The sequence below is a fragment of the Phragmites australis genome, chromosome 2, assembly GCF_958298935.1.
Source record: "Phragmites australis chromosome 2, lpPhrAust1.1, whole genome shotgun sequence".
Classification (NCBI taxonomy): Eukaryota; Viridiplantae; Streptophyta; class Magnoliopsida; order Poales; family Poaceae; genus Phragmites; species Phragmites australis.
This window is the reverse complement of record NC_084922.1, coordinates 39,879,648-39,895,050: the sequence shown is the minus strand read 5'-3', so window position 1 is coordinate 39,895,050 and position 15,403 is coordinate 39,879,648. Positions and strand designations below refer to the sequence as shown.

The 15,403-nt window shown below is 44.5% G+C and overlaps 1 protein-coding gene and 1 pseudogene across 1 annotated transcript; one reads left to right on the top strand and one right to left on the bottom strand.

Annotated features, from left to right (window-relative positions):
* The first annotated feature begins 228 nt into the window (after positions 1-228).
* Positions 229-3,570, top strand: LOC133908814 (chorismate mutase 1, chloroplastic-like). Its single transcript, XM_062350983.1, has 6 exons — positions 229-463; positions 1,331-1,544; positions 1,623-1,709; positions 2,518-2,661; positions 2,975-3,067; positions 3,208-3,570. Exons 1-6 carry the CDS (start codon positions 303-305, stop codon positions 3,442-3,444), a joined length of 936 nt encoding a protein of 311 aa, XP_062206967.1. The 5' UTR covers positions 229-302; the 3' UTR covers positions 3,445-3,570.
* Positions 3,571-4,558: 988 nt separating this feature from the next.
* On the bottom strand, positions 4,559-7,604 carry LOC133910106 (protein RETARDED ROOT GROWTH, mitochondrial-like; annotated as a pseudogene).
* Positions 7,605-15,403: the final 7,799 nt, after the last annotated feature.

Sequence of the window (15,403 nt, the reverse complement as noted above, 5' to 3'; positions counted from 1 at the left end):
GCCGACACTTCTCTTTACTTTATTCGCACTCGAAGTGACGACTCACGCTTATTTTTATAATTTTCTATTTTTAGATTTTATTTTTACAATTATTCATTAAAATACTATTATTAAAAGAAATACGTCCCGTCCGCCACCTACCTCTGGTCCAATCATCGCCTCTCGTCAGACGTCACCCATCCCTCGCCAACCCCACCTGGGCCCACCAGCAAGCAAATAAATTCCCCGCATTTCCTCGCCACTCCTCCCACCTCCCGCGAAGCATTCCGAACTCCAGCTGCTCGTGGCGTTGGTGGTTGGCGATGGAGTTCAAGGTGGTCTCCAAGGCTGCGGCGGCGTCGCCCGCGCCCAAGGGAGCTCTGCTCCGGGGGCCTCAGGGTGGGAGCCGCGTTGGCTTCGGGCCGGCGGCGACCAGGACAAAGGCGCTGCGCGCGGCCAACAACTCCGTGACCCCCGTGACCAGGTATGTATGGATTGGGGTCTTCCGAGAGAGCTTTTCTTGTGACGATTGTTGCGCTTTGCTTCCGTTCGAGGTAGGGGCGCTGGCCGCGGTTGCGTTTGTGCTTCTGCGTGTAGGACTGGTTGTGTTGGGGGCAATTCTAGTGATGATCCTGGAATTGGATTTGTGCTGCTTCTCAATTGGGGGCTGGTGGTTCAGTACCTCCATTTGTGAGATTAATCCTTCTGAGTCCAGCCATGGTTGCGCTATGCTTTGCATACAAATTTTATGAAGTTAAACATCCTATTTGAGGTTGTTTGATGATGAGTTGGTGGTGTTTGAATTGATCTCCTAAAAGTTTGCCTATTCATTGTTGGAATTATTCTCCGAACAACATGGAGTTAATTATTGTGTCAAAAAACATGGAGTTGAATTTTCTGCGCTTTTTTGCTTGACAGCATGTGAAGTTTGACCTCTTTGGTGGCGGAGTTGACTTGGAAGTCTTGAGCCCAAAAACGTAGGCACTGGGCATTGCGTTGTTGTAACTAAACCGTGGAAATTTACAGAGATGTCTTTGGCCATTTCCACCAATGATAGGTCATGCAGACTTGGTGACTTGAGTAGAGGTCTTGGCATTTAAAAGCTGAATTGTGCGCTACTTTGGTGACACATATGTTGTAGCTTCTCCGTGACGAAGGTTCAGTGATACTTTCCAGAAACGTATGTGCAATCTTGAGGAAGGAATTGACTTGGACTACTAAGGATGTTAACCTATTGTGTCACTTTTTGCTGAAAGATTTAATTGTTTATTGCTATACTCTTTCTGACAGCCAATTTTTTGTTATACTGAAGTATCTGATCATTCTTTTCTTAATGGTGCATTTTTACTAGGGAAGAGAGGATAGATCGAAGTGAAATATTGACCTTGGACAGTATTAGACACTCTTTGATTAGACAAGAAGACAGCATCATATTCAGCCTCTTGGAGAGAGCCCAGTTCCGTTACAATGCTGATACATATGATAGCAATGCTTTCCACATGGATGGTTTTGAAGGCAATTTGGTTGAATATATGGTTAGAGAAACTGAAAAGCTCCATGCTCAGGTGAATCTGGCTTCAAATTAGAAAAGCAATTGATCGTGGTATGCGAAAGGTTATAATATGCCGATGTTTTTAATGTAGGTTGGGAGATACAAGAGCCCAGATGAGCACCCATTCTTTCAAGAAGATCTACCTGAGCCTCTGTTGCCACCTATCCAGTACCCAACGGTAATTCATGTTCTCATGTTTTCTTGGATTTCAAATGCTTCTCTTGTTGGCTTTTAAAGTTTCTTTTGTCAACATAGGAAATTTAACCAACCATTTCCAAGCTAATATATCATTTCCTTTATGGAGGTAGATAAATAGATTGTGCCTTTGGTTACAATTGTTTAGCATCTGACATATAGGGCACGTAGAGTTCATGTATCGAGCTACGTACAGGCAGGGTCCTGTGAGTGGTACGGAACACACTACAATTATGCAAATGTCGCAGACCTTAGATATAAGTGACCTGAAAAATTTCCCTGTTTTACTAAGATACTATTCTCTCCCCGATATATTGGTTTATTGGGGAGATGTTTGCACACTACATTATATCATGGAATGAGCTATATAGTTAATACAATCTTTCGATGTCACATTGCATTAAGTTCGAAATAAGCTATGTGGGTCATTTTTCTTTTCTTACAAGACGAAAAATTCGCTTTGCCTCTCATTTACAGCATATGCTCTCCTTTTGAGTAAAAGCAAAAGCTCCTGCTGAACCTTATGGTGAAAGTAGCATGTATGTATTATTCATTTTTATTAAGGCGATATCCATTGGTTATGACTTAGCATTTTGCTTTTCATCATAAGATAGTTTAGCCTGCACGAAACTTGTCATTTTCTACTAGCGACATACTGCCATCACAATCCATCTGCCAAATGTGAAGTGTCATCCATTGCAAGTCTCATAATGCTATGAGACATGCTGCTCTTATTGACGATGCTAGTATATTTCAGATGGATTCTTATTTTGCTCTTATCCTTTGCATAGGTTTTGCATCCTATTGCTGATTCTATTAATATCAACAAAGAGATTTGGAAAATGTATTTTGATGAACTTCTTCCAAGATTGGTGAAAGAAGGAAGTGATGGTAATTCTGGATCCAGTGCTCTTTGTGACACAATCTGCCTGCAGGTACTGCTGCTATTCATGTCAAATCCTCTACTCCACTTAAATACTTAGGGTGCCAACCTGATTGTGTTCCACTAAACTAGTTTATTGTGAATTCTTTTTACTCTGCTGCAGCTTTCATTCACTTAAAGAAATATATTTTTAGCAAACAAAGTCAAATCAAGTCTGTAGTTACTAATTCCTACAAGTTTTTTCTATTGCCGTAATTTTTTGCGATCTCATTTTCATAGTACTTAGATGATGTTGGCTGGTTACTCATGCAATTTGGCATTATATAGTTTGTTGATTATTCTTTGTTCCTTGTTCTATCATTCAGGCACTCTCTAAAAGAATCCACTATGGGAAGTTTGTGGCAGAGGCCAAGTTTCAAGAGTCCCCTGAAGCTTACATGCCTGCAATTATAGCCCAGGTTCGTGCTCTTCTGTTTTGCTGTATAGTCTGTCTAGTACTACAATGTCACTTTTTTTTACCTGCACAATTTCAGATTGATCATGACAATTCGATTCCATTTCATACAACTAATTCGTTTCTCCTTTTGCGCAATTTCAGGACCGTGATCAACTAATGCACCTCCTCACATATGAAACAGTGGAGCATGCTATTGAACAAAGGGTAGAAGCTAAGGCCAAGGTCTTTGGGCAAGAGGTGAATGTGAGTAGTGAGGACAACGGCGCCCCACCCAGCTACAAGATCAGGCCCAGCTTGGTCGCCGAACTGTACAGCTACAGAATCATGCCGCTAACCAAGGAGGTTCAAGTGGCGTACTTGCTTAGGAGGTTGGATTGAGTGTGTTTACCATTGTAAACTGCCAGATTCGATTCCTGGCATTAAAGAATAAACTAGGCAAACATCAGTAGGTGTCCATTTTTGGACTGATTGGAGATACTTTATATACCGTGTGTTTATTTGCTCTGCCTTTTCTGTCGCTACTTGCAAGAACAGACCGCATCAAGTGGGTGTGCCTTGTTTGCATTATGCAATGATCGGTCGGTTTTGGGCACATGGACCATGTGCACCGGGAGTCCGGTGTCAAAGACCACCTGAATCTCCCGCAAGTTGATTTGCCGCTGCTTCTATTTACGCGCAATGGTGGTCCTCCACATTCTCTACCTCATGCCAGCTTGAAGCTTTACTGTGTCATAGTGGTGGGATGCTGGCTTTCCCTGGTTGTGTTGTGTGGTTTGTGCGCGTTAGTGCCAGTGTCTCGCCCGTTGTGCTAGTTGGCGCTTTGCCTCTAACACGGAGTTTTTGTTGGGGCACATCTAAGTTGGTGTGGCATATGTATCTTATATATTTCTTGTTTTCTCATACTTTATCAATATACTTTAGCATCGGTTGCCAGGCTCCGGCACTCGTTTTTGGACGCTGGTGCAGACAAGCTGATTAGCTTGGTAGTAATGGAGGTGATTAGCACCGATTAGATAGCAGAAGCTCTCATTAACGTTCTCAGGCGCAAGCTTCCAACCAAACGGACATTCTTTAAACTTACCTAGCCAGGTAAAAAAGCATAACTTTCGCGGGCAGCACTTTTTGCTAGGCAAGCCCGTAATACACCAGCATACCCGTTTAGCGAGTTAGAACGGAACAAATCTGAAAGCAGAGGAGTCTTTCGCGGGTAACTCGGGACTCCAACTTTGATCACGCATACGGCATACGGGGCATACCATACACACCTGAAAGGTCACGCAAAATGCATTTACTAGAAACGCTCCAGGTCTCATGTACGTTCCGGTTGCATTCGTCGCTTGTCAATTCCATCTATCGACCTACTAGTATGTAATGCACTTCGGCTGTGTACTTCCAGGCAACAGCATGGGCTGCCGAGCAGTTTCACAAGTACAGACATGCTCGCATCTAACACACTAACACCAGTTCAGTCTTCCAAAAAGAGGTTTCTTTCCAGCCTCCAAGAACACCAGTCTCAGCTTAACCAAAACTTGGACGTAACACAGTCCTACGAAAATATTAAAACCTGGCACCTGCTGTTGTCGCCAAGAGCATGTATTGAGAACTCTTGTCTGAAATGAATACGGCAATGAAAACTAATACTTTGTTTAAATTTAAAAACCCTGACAGCCCGAAATTCATTGCACATTGGAAAATTGGAGGAACTTCTTTTCGTTAGCAGCGAGTTGGAACCAAAGGATAAAGAAACTCAAAGATGCAATCCTCAAAACATCGGAGTACTCAGGAAGGTAAGCTATGGTAAGAAGTAGGAACAAACCCAACTTGCTTTCATCTGAGGTTAGAGATCAATAGGGGATGGGGATAGGGAGAGGGAGAGCCTGGAGTTAGCATAACAGAATGTAAGTTGTGAGTTGAGGGTGGATAATTGTGTCGTAGATCTATTGGATAGAGAGCCCTCAATAGATCGTGTTAGAGTCCTTGATAATTTCGTATAATGAGATGGCAATCTCAATAGTCAGTAGAATTATGACACCCCATTCCAGCAAATCCGACCGTCTATTTTGGAGGACTTCTTGAAGAAAATGAATGTTGTTCTGTTACAATAATAAATTGTAAGTGGAAATGAAAACTCAAAAAGAAAAAAAGAAAATCAGCTATTGCACTATACAACAATGAATAAAAGGCACTTACCTCCACAAATTTCAGTTTGAAGTCAAGGCTTCCAAAACGCTGATTCAGTTCATATTCCTCCCGAAGATACTCTAGAATTTGTGCATAATTTGCATTTTTCCAAGCATTTCTGACCTGGAGAAAAATTATGTAGTTTAAATGACAAAAGGTGTATGTTTCCGGAAGCAAAATGTCATTTACAAAAGCAAAGAGTCAAAGCAAAAACATGGGGCAATGCAACGGAGCAAATAATAACACCATATAATCCAGGGATAGCAGGCACAATGATTTTAAAACAGAGTACTGTGACATGGTATAGTCCGATTCCTAAGTACGAAGATCAAATTCATCAACCTTTCATCTAAGTACTGGAAGAAATTTCAAACAGCATAAACCTCATGTGATCGTTTTTCTCCAAAAGAGTATCATGTGTGTGTAACACAGTGATTTCTAGTATAGACATGCAATATCTAGCATCTTGAATTACACACTATAGCACAATCCTGCACATGGGATTGGCACACCCTTCCATCCGTTAGAAGAGAGAACAAAATTTGTGCTAAAATATTTAACTTTGTATATGCTGTACAGAGCCATCCTAGAAAGGAACTATAGTGCTTGAGTGTACAAGACAGACCTGTCGAAAAGGCCAAGTCTGATGGTAACACCCGCAAGATTCGAATTAGCCTTGCCCACAAGTTGAAAGAGCCTCTTTCTTTTCATGGTGAAGTTCCCAGTCTTCTCCATGACACGATTAATTTCAGTGAATTCCTCAACCATATCATCAACCTATCAAAATTAGTGTATTAGAACTTTCAGAATGAAGCTTCAATGTTACAGCCACAAGGCAAAATATTTTTAGCTTTGCTCAATTGCAGTACCTGGCGAATATAATCATCAAGTGCGATACTTTGACCAAGAACACTTGAAATGATGCGAATCCCATCTGTGTCTAAACTTTTAAGAACTATATAATCAAGACCTCCTTTCATTCATGTTGTCAAGGATGGTTTCTCAATCACTGCATAATCTGTTCGTTGCAAAATAGACGTCGCCAATGTAATACAGGTTTTACTCTAAACCTACATCTTTGCAAAATAATTAAGCAGGGAAGTTCCAGGGGTTGTATACCAAAGTTCCATTTCAGTCTCAGTGAACGAAAAGCTTTGGCAATTTATTTATGAAAAAAAACAAAGCTGCATGGCTCTAAGTGACATGATGTGTTAGTGGTGCCTATAATGCATACCATCCAATACACAGCTTATACGTGGAATGATTATCTTTAAGTTCTATGACTTTTGTCAAAAAGAAGCTCCAAATATTCTAGAAGGCAATTGGAATGTTTGCCGTTCATACAAATATTATCATGGAACACAGAAAGTGAGTAAACAGAACTTCTCTAATCAGCAGCTAATCTATATGCGCCAGTAAGGGAATTGTATCGACATACCATCTTTTCTCATCTCTGGAAGCCATCCTGAAGCATGCTTCCTAATTATATCAAGATAGTATTCAGCTTCATGATCCGCAGTGTTGAAAAGCACAGCAGAACCGTACTGTAACACGACCACATAACGATAGCAAAATCTGGTGTCCTTCACTCCAATGTCCTACATAAATATCAAAAGATCACGAGGAAATCAATTTCTGCAGCACAGGACAATTGTTATACGTTATAGCCTCACGTTCAACTGGTGACCAAATGTGATTTAAAGATTAGCAGATTACAGAATCTTTTGGCCCTCGAACAAAGTGAGGCTGGACTGGAATCACTAACCATAATCTCAGGCGGGAACTCGGAGTAGCGGAAAGCAATGTAGTTGAGCGAACGGGTCGATGGAGGTACGATATCGCTCCCGTGCTCCGCCTGCGTGCTCTTCAAATCAATGCTGCCACAAAATCAAACAACAACGCATCAATTTAGTTCCTTGTACCAATTGGGCGTCTCCACCATCAAAATTGAATGGCACCACACAACGTTTCCTCACAGAGAAATCACCAAACACCTATCGCGCAAGCGCGGGCGCGGTGTGACCTGCTTACCCGGCAGAGAGGAAGTAGGCCTTCACGGGGATGTAGCGCGCGAGGCCTTCGTCCTCCTCATCCTGCGGCCGGCCGCCGCGCGAATCCAGGCATAGTACGCCGAGCCGCCCAGGCTCGAATCGCAGGCGTCGTGGGGCGCGACGGCCGCGGTCGACGAGAAGAGCCTCGAGAAGGGCGAGCCGCGGGCGGCGGCGTCGCGGGGCCCGCGCGCTAGAGGGTGGCCTGCTGATGGTGGCGGCGGCGTCGCGAGGAGGCGGCTGAGACGGCAGCACGCGCGCAGCCGCCAAGCCCCCCATCAGGCGAGTTGGTGCCGCAAGCAAATGGGGCGGGCGGGAACCAGCGCGCAGGGAGACGATCCCTAAGGCCCGCACGGCAAGAACCAGAGTTTTTATATATAAATATATATATTTTTAGTTAAAATTTAAATAAATAGATTCCCGGTGAAGATATTTTTGCAAAAGTATACGCCTGCAGCCCTCTGATAAGACGGTTACGGATCCTAACCGCCCCTGAGAGAGTGGGTAGGGCCTTCCCGCCCGGCCCGCAGCCTTACCGCCCCCTCACCGCCTCTTGAGGGGGCGGGTAGAGGTCCTTATCGTCCTCTTAGGGGGCGGTAAGGGGTCCTCCCTGCCCGCCGTGCCGCACCGTCCGCCCAGCGTCCTCTGGTATAAAAAGGCCAAAAATTGGTCAAAAAATCATAAAAATCCGAAAAAAAGGAAAAGTTGAGAAGAGAGGAGAAGAGAGGAGAGGAGAGGGGAGGAAGAGAGGTCGGCGAAGCCCTGCTGCATTTGGGCCGCAGATTTGAAGGAAAATTTCAGGTAAGTCTTTTTTTCCTTTTTATTGTTGTTAATTTATGCAGTAATAGTATATGACATAGATTTTAGACATTTATGACCTAGGGTTTAGAAAATTGTCAAATTTAGTTAGAAAATGGTACGATGGCAGTTCAATATAGAATATTATTTTTAGTATATTATTTTTAGTATGTTATTTGTAGTATATTATTTTTAGTATATTATTTGTACCTGCGGACGTAGGAGGCAACAGTAGATGATAATTTACGAACCTAGGGTAGCATTTAAAAATTATTTTATCCGATAATCAGAAATATAGTTTGTTGTCTTAACATGGGTTATGTTTGCGGGTGTTTCCAGGGATGGCAGATAAATTAATTTTTCAGATATATTATGGTGAGAGTGAAATTAGGTACGGTCCCAACGGTGTAGATCTGTTTGGATTTCGTTATGTCATGAAGGGGCTTAGTAAAGCTAATGAGAGGACTATTGTGGGAGTGTGCAAATGGCTCATGCGGTTTTTCCAACTGGATCCACATCAATATAAGCTGAAGTTGAAAGCTGTCCTGAACCGTGCTAGTCATGGATACTTTGGTGAGCTTGTTCTCATCGAAGCCACATCAACTTGGAGGTAGTATGTAGATATATGCTGTGAACGTGGTCTGCCGTTTGTTTTGTTAGCTGAGGCGTACCTGAAAGATGAAAATGATGTGAACTCTGCAGAAGCAGTAGCAGGATCAAGTGAGGCAGTGGAAGATGAGTCAGATGCGGCTAATGTAGGGTCCAGGGAGGAGGTTGGTGATGTTCCAGAGCTGCAACCGATGGGTGCAGCTGATGAAGGGGAGCACATCCCTAGCATCATTGAAGATATGGATTTGGAGGATGAAGAGTTGGAGGAAGGCCTTGCCGATGGGGATTCTTCTGAGGAGGAGGGTAATGCTCCAGTTCCTGCAGATGGGATCATGAATTTTCGAAGTTGGTGGTTAGCGAGGCTGACCAGACACCGTGGCAGTACCATGAGAATGAGGTGTCACAGGGTGCTATGTACCCTACAAAAGAGGCAGTTATTGATGCAGTGAAATTCTGGTCGTTGTCTCTTCGTAGGTAATTCAAGGTTGTTAAATCAAGTAAAAGAGAGTACGATGTGAAGTGCTTGGTGCCTCAGTGCCCTTGACGGGTGCACGCATTCAGAGGGAAATGGGCAGACTACTGGTAATGCTCAATAGTTAAGGAACATAATTGTCACATTGAGGAAATAGAGTTCGTCCACCGGAACCTGTCTTCTGCTTTCATTGCAAATGTTATGTGCGGAGAGATTGTGGACAACCTAAGGTATGAGCCACGATCAATAATCCGTGCTATTGAGCAAAGATTCCAGTACACAATAAACTATACGAAGGCATGGAGGGCGAAACAAAAGGCTATTGAGATGAGGTTCGGTACATATGAAGATTCATATCACAATCTACCTCGTCAATTAGCCACAATTTGTGCAAGAAATCCAGGCAGCTACTATGATATCAAGCATTACCCCTCTACTGATGTGGAGTACAGCGGAAAAAGAGTGTTGCAGCGTGCTTTCTTTGCATTCGCTGTAACTATCAAAACATTTAGATATTACCGACCCATCATATGCCTAGATGGAACATTCCTGACTGGGAAGTACAAAGGGCAGATTTTGTCTGCAATAGGGGTCGACGGGAACAACCAAGTCCTGCCACTAGGGTTTGCGTTTGTGGAGAGTAAGAACAGGGACAGCTAATATTGGTTCCTAGAGCGGGTTAAATATGCAATTGTTCTTGACCGACCAGATGTGTGTCTCATTCATGATAGACATGCATGATTATTGCAGGCTTTGCTGGATATGCAACATGGTAGCGTGCGACAGGGTGTACCAGTACAGTGGCCCGATCTCAAAAGCAGGTGGTGCATACGCTATATGGGTGCGAACTTCTACAGACAGTTTAAAAACAAAGAGTTAATAAAGCTCTTCAAGAAGTTGTGCAGTCAGAACCAGCAACGTAAGTTCAATGCATTATGGGCAAGACTTGATGAACTGACTCTAAAACAAACTGCGGAGGCTGCACCTAACGGTGATGAACCAATAGCTCTCGGTCCTCTCCCAACCGATACTCCGCAGATTGTAAGGAGATCGGGCTCATCTATTAGGAGCTTCTCACAGTGGATACGCAATGAGCCGAATGAAAAATGGGCTCTGTTGTACGACAGTGGTGGTGCAAGGTATGGAGTAATGACTACAAACCTTGCAGAGGTTTATAACTGGGTCATGCGAGGAATGAGGTCCCTACCACTAATTGGAATTGTAGAAGGCATTTTGCATGGGACTTGCAAGTACTTTATTGATCGGTATGCAGCTGCTAAGGTTGTAATGGAGGACAATCGTATGCTTTACGGGCGGATGCTATGTGAGTATATGGAGAAGGCTAATAAGAAGGCCCACATGCATCGCGCAAATCAAGAGGGCATTGCAGAGTACAGGTTCAGTGTCTTGTGTCGGGATTAGGGTCGGAGGGGGGGTAGACGTGAGCGGCATGTTCAAGAGTGTGTGCTAAGGAATGGGACATGCATATGTAGTTGTCAGAAGCCACAATTACTCCACAAACCTTGTACACACGTCATAGTTGCGTGCGCGGAGCACCATATGCTTCCCAGGCAATATGTGTCACAGTATTTTATGAAAGATCAAATACTCAACACCTGGAACCAGGAGCTGTATGGTTACGGCATTGTTGACACTTTTGCAAGTAACCCAGGGCCTACAAGAATATATGTGCCTGATTTAGGAAAGATGAAGAATGCACCGGGCCGAAGACAAACTCGTCGGATTCGCAACGATATGAATGAATCCGAGGCTGGCCCTAGGATGAAGCGATGCAGTCAGTGCAATGAAGTAGGTCACACTTATAAATATTGTCCCAAAAATGCATGCGGTGATGCACCTGTTGTCTAGGTGAGCTTTATGTGTGTTGTGCTTGTTTTGTACCATTTTAATATTCGTTAATTTCGCATATAGTTAATTTGCATCCAAAGTATATTGTTATTGTATTTATTTATCAATGTATTAATGTACATGTCTTTCAAATGCAGAGATGGCTCACCCTTCGACCCCCGAGCTTTTGGACCCTGCCGTGGACAAGAAGCATCGCAGCTTCTTATCCGCTGAGCACCAGACGGAGCTAGGAGTGTTTCGCCCACGAGGCCCTGGAGAGCTACTGACGATAGACAAGCGATAGAAGCACAGGTACTTAGAAAAATTGATACAAAATTGCCATATCACTGCTGTTGTTCCATATTATTGATATACTGCAACACTTATAGGTTGGCAGCAGCCGGACTCCTACCGCTTTGCCGGTTGGTCGAGGCCCGATCGACGGAGAACCCCGAGGTTGCGGCCCGTCATTTCTACTTCGATCAGTCACTGATAGCAGCACTGGTCGGTCGTTGGAGGCCGGAGACACATACGTTCCTTCGTATTGTGTTTGTCTCTAAATATTTGTATTGATGTTTGTCACTCAGCCACACTGGGCGCACGAGCAGCCTCGCAGCGCGTACGAGCATTTTCGTACCCAGTTTGACAGGCTACCTTCTAACGATGTGGTATGGGAGCCATACAGCGTTCCGTCCGTGTAGGCGCGTGCAGGGTTGGGTTTGTCACCCTTGTGCACCCGTGACGAGGAGTACTGGCTCACGAAGGCACCCCTTGTCTTCGACATCTACGTCGAAGAGTACTCACCGCACCGTGTCATGTGGCAGTTTGGCCGTCACTAGGCATTCCCGCTCGTCCACATCCGTAGCGTCCCCGTGCAAGTCCACAGGTACATTTGCAAAATTATAGTTTTAGCAACCTTCGTTTCACTGTGACTTACATTTACCGTGGTTTCAATGCAGGTACACGCAAAAAGGCCAGCCAGCTGGCAACCTCTGGGCGGAGCGCTTGGCCCCTTACGTGGCAACATGGGCCCAAGCGCTACAGGACGTCGTAGAGGAGGCTCGTCCCCACAGCGAGCGGAACTTCAGGGAGTACCTACGGTGGTATGTACCACGTACACGGACCCGTGTCAACTACACCCCTGAGGATGTCCGGCCCCACATCGCGTCGACAATGGAGACATACACGGTGCTTTGGGACGAGGACGCCGCTTTAGCAGTAAGTAACTTTTTGAAGTCCGTACTCCATATTGAATGAACATAACCGTATACTTTAATTGTTCACTTCTGTTCGTATCCGCAGACATATATCATTTATGACGTAAATAGGGATGCAGCTGCTGCCATGGACCATGTCCGGCAAGAGCACCACCTAAGTGCGTCGGATGTTGCGAGCTTCATTAAACGGGTTTTCGACAAGACGACACGCGCCTTAAAGCTCACCTTCTGCCGATCTACCACAGATGTAGCAGGGCCACCTCCCAGGTCGAGTGGTGTACACGCTGAGTCATCTCGGCCGTCAGACGTGCACTGACGTTCTTCAGTGTCGGCACCCACACGACCCCTTCTACCACGTCATAGAGGGTCGGATCAACATGATACGAATTATACTTTTGAATAATGTTGAACAATATCCTTTACTTATTATTATTAAATATTCATTAGATCCGCCTGCACAAGTCTCGACGCAGCCTCGTAGATCGAGCCCTGTGCGTCCACCCTCAAGTACTCCGGGCACCCTTCTTCCTAGTTTCTAATACTTTTAGCAAAATAAGTTAATATTGTGCTCAGGTTACTTCGGTGATGAGGCCGGTCCGTCTTCGGCGGCCCCACGCCCTACCCTGCCCACAATGTACTACGGCACGTCAGCGTGGCCTTCTTCTGCTGCACCGTCGTACCACGTAGGTACAATTATATATTTTTTACTACTACTTTCAATACCATATTATTCGTATCTAACGTGATTATTTGTTCATAGACCCCTCCAGCCAGTACACATGGACGCCTGCCGAGCCTTCACAATCCTCCTACCCTAGTCAGGAGGATGAGGCTGGCCCCGACACCGCATACGACATCGTCCGTGACTTCTTCGGGGGCACACCTGACTACGACGTCCTTCAGCGGTCCCAGGTTTCCAGTGCTCCCCTTCGGACACAGCCCACGCAGGATGAGCCCTCGACACCGGTGGTCCCTACTAAGCCTACCAGACACGTCGGTCCACCTGACCCTCTCATCTACTCCAGGGGTCACGTGAGGGTTAACCAGCGACATCGGGACCACGATGGGGCGCACGGGCGACGGCAACGAGGGAGGCATGAGTAGCATTTTACATTTTATGTAACTAACATATGCATATTCGCTTCGTGATGTACTCCTATGTATTAAGACACGTTTACTTTGTATGGTCGACTTAGCATTTCGTAAATACATTTCATATTCAGACACGTTCAATGAAGAAGTGACCACAGCACTAAACTTTAACCATGACTTGACAACACATGCCTCCTGTCGCAGGCTTTAAACAAGATGTGACAACACTACCCAGCTTTTTCCAATCAGTAAATGACAACACGGGTACCAATAAACGTGGAATCTCTAACCATGAGCAATGACACAACTTTCCCATTCTTCAAGATGGAATCTGATGCTCCTCCCACCAGCTACGCCCATGCCCTCACTCCTTTCTTCACGAGCGAATCCAATGCTCTTGCCTCCCCCAACTATAAATAGCCGAACCTCCTTACGGTAAAGCATCGCTCATTTCTCATATCTCTCAACTGCAATGTCTTCCTCAGCTCCATCGAGCCCACCAAAGAAACATTGGGGGACTAACATACCTGAAGGTCTCGAACCACCAATGTGCTTCTGTGGTGACCTTTGTAAGCTCCGCGAGTCGCAGGACATGTCATACACCTATGGGCTGCGCTTCTTCATGTGTGCCAACTACGAGTATGACAAGCCTCGCCATGCAACAACTGGTTATCGACCGGTACGGTAACAGATATCCGCCTCATCTCTTCCGATTTCACACCCTCTTTTACTAACCGCTCATCTTGTTCCATTTGTTCAGTCCCCTCCACCGCTCTGTGATTTTATTCAGTGACTCGACAATGAGCAAAATGACTCACAAAAGCTGTGGGTCGACATGAATATGAGGTGGAGAAGGGAAGCGTACGCACGTTGGGAGTACGAGCAACAGCAAGAGGAACTTCGCCTCAAGCGGGAGGAAGAAGAGCGCATGAGGAAGGCGGCGCACGACCGTACCGTGGCTCAGGCTCAAGAGGCTGAGAGGGAAAGAAAGTGGGAGAGAGCCCACCGTGCTAAGGCGACAGGTCCCGATGCCCTCCGAAAGGGAAAGTATCCTAAATGCACGCAGTAGAGACTACCTAATGTAACCCGACATATTTTCCCTCCCTAAGGCATGTTATGATTAGGATCGGCGCACTAATAAGTAGGTCTTAGTGCGAACCGTACATGCCACCTTTGTTTTCTCATCGTGTCGTCGCGGTTACAGTGTATTGTAATGTTTTCACCCTATGTTTAATACTATGTTTGTCCTCGTTCGCACCTCATACCCACGTAAAATGCTGCGACTACTAATTACTGATTTTTTTCTCCCGCTATTACATAACCTACTCCAAATTTAAATTCTTAATTTCCTTACACCCCTTTCTTTTTATTTCTTTAATTACACAAAAAAATACATTTTTAAGGACAAAAAGAGGGCGGTTAGGAACCGTAACCGTCCTCTGAGAGGGCTGCAGGCACCTACTTTTACAAATATCTTCGCCAAAAATCTATTTATTTATTTTTTTTAAAAAAAATATAAAAAAAAAACTCCAAGAACCAGGGGGTTTCGTTTCGCTAGTTGGGCCACGGCCCGTATAGGCAACCATGTTGCTGTGGAGCTATGGTGTTAGTGTTTCCTAGGCCATTTTTTTCTTTTTTAAACACTACTGTGTCTTTTCTTTTTTTTAATAGTTAATGCCTGTGCGTTGCGATGGACGCTAAAAATATTCAAAAGATAATATTTCTGATTAGATGAAACACGCGTAAAACAACCGAACCGACAAATGCTAAGGAAATCGTGATCTAGTGACAAACCATGTATCTGAACCAAACATTTGTCAAAAAAAAAAAAAAAATAGTGATAGACCAGATGTAACATGTGACATACAACGAAACCATAATTTTTCATAAAATAATAGAGGTAAATTCAATGTAAAATAACATAACATATCCTTATAACTGATCATCGCATATTTTTATAAAACAAGACGATAGATGATTTAAATTGACGCCACGTTATCTTATCAAGCCCAAACTTGAGTCCGTACACTTCCAAGCTCCAAGCTCAACATCACCTTACAATAAAATGGCAT